The sequence below is a fragment of the Fringilla coelebs genome, assembly GCF_963513975.1.
Source record: "Fringilla coelebs genome assembly, chromosome: 12".
NCBI lineage: Eukaryota > Metazoa > Chordata > Aves > Passeriformes > Fringillidae > Fringilla > Fringilla coelebs.
In genome coordinates, this window is record NC_140038.1 from 14,744,254 (window position 1) to 14,751,827 (window position 7,574).

Below are 7,574 nucleotides of genomic sequence, written 5' to 3' on the forward strand. Positions count from 1 at the left end.
TGGATCATTAGAACAACTTGGGCAAGCAGCTGCAGCGGGGCACTGATGGCCAGGATACAGCTGGGACACCATCCCACCACCTCCTCCGGCCAAGTGGCAGGGCTGGGGGTAGCAGCGACCCTCGGCCAGGATGCAGGCAGTGCAGTGGCCCCATGCCGGAAGATGTAATTGTCCCTGCATTGTGGGCTGCGGGACAGGCTGCTCCGGGCAGGCGAGCAGGCGGCGCGCCCGGCCGTCACACTCCCGCGTCCCGGGGCAGCCCGGCTCCGCCGCGTCCCGCCTCGGGGAGGGCTGGCAGGGCTGGGGGTGTGCGGGCAAAGGGAGAACAAGGAAGAGCAGTGCCTCCAGACCCCGGGTCCCGCAGCCATCCCTGGTCGGGGCTTCCCACGGGGAGCGCGGGCTGTCGTGCCGGCGCTGGCGGCTGATAACGCCGTTTCCTTGCTGGCTGCTCGCTATCAGCGTGGCGGCGGCGGTCAGGCAGGATCGCCCCCCGAGCGCTCCGTGCTGGGCGCTGTCGGGAAGGGCTCCCGGCCCCCTTCACCCCGCAGCCAGCCTCGGGCCGTTTATTTTTACACGGGTTGTTTTCTTTCCGGCTTGAAGCCATCCTGCACGGCGGCAAGAGCTGGACCGGGGCCCCTACGCCTCATTTCCTTGCCGTAAAACAACAAAGTGGGGGGTGAAGCGGCGCACTGGACTGGGACAGCGGGTCGATGGGTCAGGGCACACGCCGCGTCGTGGTTCCTCTGTTTGTCCCTTCTGTCTATCTCCTGACCGGCATCCCCTGGCGGTGCCGCCGCCGGGCTCCCCTTCCTGAGGACTCGACCCTCCTGGAGCTGTATCTGCCTGCCTGTGTGCCAGTGGGAGCTGGCATGGAGGGCACCGCCCAAGTTTAGGGATGATGCTCTCACAGAAGGGTGCAACTGGGCACCCCAGAGTTTTTGCCCTGCTTTCTGTACCTCTGCTTAGTCCCCACAGCATCAAGCAGAACCTCAAGAGGCTGAACCCCGCAGCTCAGCTGTCTCTCCTGAATTCCAGAGCAGGCAGGCACTGGGCACAGGTTACTCCATGCCACAGCCCACCTGTCCTGAGCTGCTTGTGCCTGCAGTGCTGCTGCCACATGTGTGTTGGCACCTCCTTTGTCTGGAGACTGTGACCAGTCCCCTCCAGTGGGATGTGGGACAAGGGATGTCTCTTCTTCCCTGGCACTGTGGCTTCACCGGGACTTTGCTTGGGACATTACAGGATCCCACCAGCCCCAACAGGGCACATTTCTCCCCACTGCTGCCCCTTCTAAGTCGGGGGCAGTGCAGGTAGCTGGCACACTGCCGATAAGGTGTGTGAACAGTGTGTGGGCAGCATGTGGGCAGTGTGAGACACGCGGTGAGGCCATCACCCAGGCATGGTGGGCAGGCGGGGTCTGGGGGCACCCACCCCAGCTCCGGGCTGCGAGCAGGGGGTTGGGAAAGGCGTGTGTTTCCCTTTAAGAGGCAGGCCCTGGAGCTGCTTCCTCTCAGCCTTGCAAGAGCCCTAAACACAGTGCATCTGCCTGCAGCCTGCCTGCACGCCTGCCCGCAGCCTGCCCGCAACCAGCGTGAGTAGGGCTTGGCCCCAGTGCCGGGACTGGGGAGGGCTTGCACCCCGGGGCGGTGGGCACCCTGCTTGCCGCGAGGGGCAGGGGGGGATGGCATTGCCATGGAGGGAGCCGGGCATCACTACTATAGGTGCCAGGCATCGCTGTGCTGGGTGCTGCAGCACGATGCTCACGGCGCTGCAGCCGAGAACTCTGGGCACACTGCACGTCACTGCAACGCTGGGTTCTGGGGGGTCACCAGGCACTGGGGTGCAGGGGGAGCAGGGCTGGTGCCCTGCAGACCGAGGTGTGAAGCTGCCGTGCCTCGAGCCCACCCTGTGTCGCGTGGGCAGCACGTGTCCCGGCGGTGTCCCCGCGGCTCCGGTGCCAGCAGCGCCGCGCTGCCGCGCCAGCTCCCGGGGCTGTGCCGGCGCTCCAGCGCGCCCTCGGGCACCGGCTCCGCCGACCCCAGTGGGTGGCAAGTGTGGCTGCACCCCACGGTGAGCAGAGGCACTGACTGCAGGGGAGAGTCTGGGATTGAGCAACCTGCGGTGGGAGCAGCTGGTTTCACGTCCCGGAGCCTGGAGAGCGCCACCGAACCCCGTATTGGACCCTTCCGGGTTGAGCATCTGCTCTCCCACAGCCCCCTGGCCCGGGGTATGTTTGCAGGCACTGGTAGCCTTTTCTAAGCAGGGTATAGATGTCAGGACCACCCCCCCCACCCTCGCCGGTGTTGGAAGGGGTCTGCCGGAGGCTTGCCGGGTGCCGGGCCCCCTCTGCCGGCTCCGGGAATGCTCACAAGTAGCCAATTCTGCTGGTAGCACCCTGGGTGAGCCCCGTGCAGGGCACCCTTGAGTGTCCTGGCCCCAGAACTCGAGACAGTGCACATTTCTGGTGTCGTGGGGTAGCCAGGCTACTCCCCACCGTTGGGACGTGCTTTGGCAGCCAAATGTGTTGCATGGGGTCGGTGCCAGCCATGTCTGTGATGCAGAGCGGCAGCCCTGGGTTGGACTAGGGGTCCTCGGCCGGGACGGTGAGTGCTGCTGGGCTTTGTCCGGAGCCGGGGCAGCCGCGGCAGCCCGAGCTCTCTCCCGCACTCCTTGTTCGGGCTGCACGCTCGGCTGCCTCTGTAAACCAAACTCGCTGCTTTACTGTGGGGCTCAGCCACTTCTCTCCCCCTCCACCCCTACGTGACCTTTTCCCAGTACTCCCTGTCCAAAGGACACCCTGGAATCCCATCTCTCCAGCTGCCCCATCCCCGACTCGCTCTTGGGCCAGGTGCTCCCCATAATGGGCACCCCCACAATGGGCACCAGCAGTGAATGTGGAGGTGTGTGGTGTGAGCCAGGCGGGAGGATGAGGATGGAGGGGACTGGGAGCACCGGCAGGAGGGCGGGTCTGGGGGCACGGCTCAGGTTGCCTGCACTCTTCCCTGCGGGCAGGCAAGCTGCTCTGCTGGCTCTTCCCACCCTCTCCTGCACCCCTGGTATGACTGATAGCGCTGCCAGGCAGTGCTGGCTTTCTCCTGGGTATTTGGGGGAGTCACAGCTGTCCTTTCCCCCTCTGCAGCCCAGGCTTGCTTCCCAGCCATGCTGCTGCTCCCACTTCTCCTGAAGGCCACCCTGCTGCGCCTGGCCAGTGGCTCCTACCACCCCTTCTACAATGGCTTCTACTACAACCACATCATGAATGACAATGGCGACGAGCAGGACAAAGGTATATTGGGGACAATGGGGGCTGGCAGGTTGTCACAGGAGGCTGAAGTACCCCCCTGCCTCTGGGTGGGGTAGAGACCCATCACTTGGTGGGATGTGGGGCCCAGAGGAGCAGGTGGGAACGCTTCAGGGATACTTGGGGGATGCTCATGGTAGAAGAGATGGTTGCTGGAGGGAAGGTTTGGGGATGCCCAGCCCTGGATCCTGAATTGCCCGTCACACCTTCCTACTTCCCCACAGTGGATTACTTCAGTGGATCCAAACTAGTGGTGGAAGCCTCCAGAGACCCTGTCTACAGCTACAATGGTGCCAACGTCACCCTGCCCTGCCGCTACCGCTACGAGCCCGACCTGGGACCTAAGCGCAAAATCCGCATCAAGTGGTCCAAGCTGCGGGACGACTACACCAAAGAGCAGGATGTGATGGTGGCCATTGGCAAGACCAACGTGGCCTTTGGGGACTTCAAGGGCCGTGCCCACATCCGCCGGGCTGGTGAGGCCAGCTGGCACGAGGCCTCGCTGGTCATCAGCGATGTGCGCTTGAAGGATGATGGCAAATACCGCTGCGAGGTCATCGATGGGCTGGAGGACGAGAGCGACGTTGTGGACCTCCGGCTGCAAGGTGGGGGCATGCTGGGGACCACACGAGCCTCTGTGCCAAGCCGGTGAGCCTGGCCTTCCTGTGGTGCCTTCTCCTTTGGGGACAGAGCAAGGCAGGGGGGTTGGGGAGCTTGATCATGGCAGAAAGGGGCTGGCATGCTTGGTGAATGGGACAGTGGCTTGGGGCTGTCTGGCTCTGGCCTCAGGAGTGAGTGAGCCCAGAGCTGTCTGCCCAGCTGGGACACCAAGAGTGCTGTTGGAGTCAGAGTTGGGAGTGACCCCACGGCTGCAGCAGTTCCTGCCTTTACCCACCCATCTTCCCACTGTGCTGCATTACGTGAAGCTGTCTCTCCCCTCCCAGCTCTGGATATCCTGATGCATCTTGTGCTGATCCTTGGTGACTGGTCCAGCCTCTCTTGCTCACTTGTCATGAGGGACCTGACTCAGCCCTGACATTGCTTTGGAGCTCAGAGCTGTGGAAATGTCCCCACTGCTTGTCCCTGCCCCACCCCCTTGGTCCCTGGCCCTGCCTCCCACAGTGACTCGTCCCTACCAGTCCTTGTGACTGTGTCCAAAGTGGTGATGCCCGTGGCTCTGTTGTCCATCCATCCCTACGACAGAGGTTCATTCATGCCCATGCTGGTGGTCCATGTGTCCCCTGGGGCCATGGGGATGCTGACCCTTGTATCCCTGTGGCTGAAGCTTGTGCATCTCCATGACAACGATCTCTCCATCCCCGCACGGGTGGTCCATGCTTCCCTGGGACCCCTGTCTCTGTGCTCCCAGGAGCGTGGTCTATACAACCCGTGGTGGTGGTCCCTGCATCCCCATTATAGTCTGTGCATCCCTGTATATGCAGGTGCTGAGCCCGTGAGGGGGTCCTTGTGTCCCCAGGACCGAGCCCGTGTGTCCCTGTGCCACCAGATGTCGCTGGCAACTCGCTGCTGGCGCCTGCATGTCCAGAGCGGCCCCATCCCTGCATGCCTGAGCCTTGTCTCCGCCACACGGAGGTGGTCCCTGTCCCAGAGCCTGAATCTGACGCGGGTCAGGGACCCCTGTGACTCTTGCTGGGGCTGGGCTCGGGTTGGGTGGGCTGCCCACGGAGCCAGCTGAGTGTCCCATCTGCCTCCAGGCATCGTGTTCCCCTACCAGCCTCCCCGCGGGCAGTACAGGCTCAATTTCCACGAAGCCGAGCAAGTGTGCCAGGACCAAGGTGCCATCCTCGCCAACTTTAACCAGCTCTTCCAGGCGTGGAGCGAGGGGCTGGACTGGTGCAACGCGGGCTGGCTGGCCGACGGCACGGTGCAGTACCCCATCCGCCTGCCCCGCAAGCCCTGCGGGGGCGTGCACCTCGCCCCGGGCATCCGCAGCTACGGCCCGCGGCACCGGCACCTGCACCGCTTTGATGCCTTCTGCTTCTCCTCCGCGCTCAAAGGTGCGTTCTGGGCCAGGGATGGGCTGGGATGCTCGGAAGGTGCTGTGTGTCCCTCCCTCTTCGGGCCTGGGTGGGGCTGTTCCAGGCATTCCAGATGGGGATGCTCGGGATGATGCTCCTCTCTCACGCTCTGCTCTCCCTCCTAGGAGAGGTTTTCTACCTGGACCACCTGGCTGGGATGACGCTGGAGGAGGCCAAGCAGAGCTGCCAGGATGCAGGGGCCGAGATCGCCCGGGTGGGGCAGCTCTACTCCGCCTGGAAGTTCGTGGGGCTGGACCGCTGCAATGCCGGCTGGCTGGCAGATGGCAGTGTCCGCTACCCCATTGTTACACCCCGGGCCAACTGCGGCCCCGCGGAGCCCGGTGTCCGCAGCTTCGGCTTCCCCAGAAAGGGCAGGTTTGGAGTCTTCTGCTACAGAGAGAGATAAGGAGCCGGGAGGGATCCTTCTTGGATGAAGGACGTTTCCATCCTGCCAGTGCCCAGTGTTGGGCATTTCCAAGGGCTGCTCTGGGGGTGACTGGGGGGAGGTGGGATGGGGGGAGGTTTCTTTTTGTTTTGTTTTGTTTCCTTCCTTTATATTTTCCACATCTGGCTCAGCAGCTGGCACTTGTAGCTGCTTGGGGCAGCTGCCAGCTGGGCAGTGTGGGACAGTCTCTGTCATGGGATGTGTGCAAGGATGATCCCCATGGGCTACAGGTGTCACCTCACTTGGCCGTGCCACCCCATGGGTGGTGGCCCCTTCCTGCAGTGGCAGGTTGTCACTGACACCCACCTGCCCTTCCAGGCTGGTCCTGCCTCCCAGTTCATGAGGCAAGGCTGTATTTGGCCAGAGCAGAGAGCAGGTATCTCCATTGCATCCTGGCCCCTCTTCCAGCCCCATCCATGTCCTGATGAAGGGTGCCATTGTGCCTGTCCCTGCCGCAGCACAAGTGCCTTATCTCTATGTGCCCCTTGCCTGAACTCCATTTGAACTCTGGTGCCTTCTTTTCTGAGCATTGGCTATGGAAAGATGTGTTTTTCTGGACATCTTGTAATAAAATGGTGGAGAAAGCCCTGGAGTGACATGGCTGTGTCCCCATCTCTGTCCCAACACAAGAGAAAGGTTTGCTGTGGAGAAAGGATTTGGGGATCCCTGGCTGTCTTATCCTTGGCTGAGCATCGTCTCATTAGTGCTGGCTCAGCTCAGCTCCTGCAAGGGCCTCGTGTTCCCTCATTAGGGAGTGTTAATTAACCCCCTGGGTGTCAGGACGGAAAGCTGCAAGGTGAAGCAGTTCCTAGTGGTCATGGGTTTTAGATGGGTTTTAGGCATGTGGGTTAACCCCCTCCCAAACTGAGAGCTGAACAGGGAGGGCAGTATCCTACTCCAGGGTCCTTCTTCAGGGAGGGCTTGGGACACCCCTCCCACCTCCGTGGTCCCTTAGGTGCTGCCTGGGGCTGAGCCATTCCTGTGTAGCTTGGAGCACCCTCTTTGGGTTCCCCTTCTTTCCTTTTTGCCTTGCCACGGGAGACCCCTCTCTTCCCAGCCCACCAGACATCCCTCTTCCCTACAAAAAAAAAAAAACAACACCGACAAAGTGCCCGTTCCGATTTCGCTTTCTTTATTATTTATCATTCTTTCAAAATAGGATATGTTCAAAAATATAAATAGGTGCAGGGAACGCTGGTGCCCCGCACGGTCCCCTGGAAAGAGCACGTTGTCCCAGGACGAGTGCTGTGCAGCAGAGGGGGCAGTGGGGAAGCAGAGAGGGGCCACAGCCCCCAGCACCTGGGTCCTGGGTCTCAGCATCCCCTTGCCTCCCTCCTCCCACAGCTCCTTCCACCCCAGCCCCCCAGCCCTCCCCACCCATCCTGACGTGCTGCAGCAGTAGAAGGATTCTGGAAAAAAAATAAAAATAAAATAAAACCCCAAAAGGTGCTGTTCACCCTGGAGATTAAATAACAGAAATAATTACATTGTTCGTGGATAAAATCAGGAAAAAATAATCATCTTTATTATTTAACTTAACCCCCTGCCCTTTGCAAACCCACCCCCCTCCCTGTCCCCAAAGGCACGAAGATAATTGGAACCGGACGGTTAGTAAAAATGCTGAGATCTAATTCGTTTTGCTTTGGTGCTTGGAAAAACAATTTTTTTTTTATATATATACACAAAGGTGGGTTTGTCTTTAATATAATTGTTTTTTCCTTATATGACAAAAAAGCAACAAGAAGAAGAAGAAATCGACTCTGTTAATATAACTGTTCCGTTAAAAATC

At 60.7% G+C, this 7,574-nt stretch overlaps 1 protein-coding gene across 1 annotated transcript; it reads left to right on the plus strand.

Moving 5' to 3' along the window:
* The first annotated feature begins 1,526 nt into the window (after positions 1-1,526).
* Positions 1,527-6,363, plus strand: HAPLN3 (hyaluronan and proteoglycan link protein 3). The gene is made up of 5 exons (XM_084213726.1): positions 1,527-1,591; positions 3,140-3,286; positions 3,526-3,906; positions 5,017-5,319; positions 5,466-6,363. Exons 2-5 carry the CDS (start codon positions 3,160-3,162, stop codon positions 5,744-5,746), a joined length of 1,092 nt encoding a protein of 363 aa, XP_084069852.1. The 5' UTR covers positions 1,527-1,591; positions 3,140-3,159; the 3' UTR covers positions 5,747-6,363.
* Positions 6,364-7,574: the final 1,211 nt, after the last annotated feature.

Bases quoted from the DNA above. Each gene is read 5' to 3' on its own strand.
- HAPLN3 (XM_084213726.1), top strand. From the start codon at position 3,160: ATGCTGCTGCTCCCACTTCTCCTGAAGGCCACCCTGCTGCGCCTGGCC. The intron at 3,907-5,016 runs GTGGGGGCATGC...ATCTGCCTCCAG, and splicing joins TGTGGACCTCCGGCTGCAAG to GCATCGTGTTCCCCTACCAG. The intron at 5,320-5,465 runs GTGCGTTCTGGG...TCTCCCTCCTAG, and splicing joins CTTCTCCTCCGCGCTCAAAG to GAGAGGTTTTCTACCTGGAC.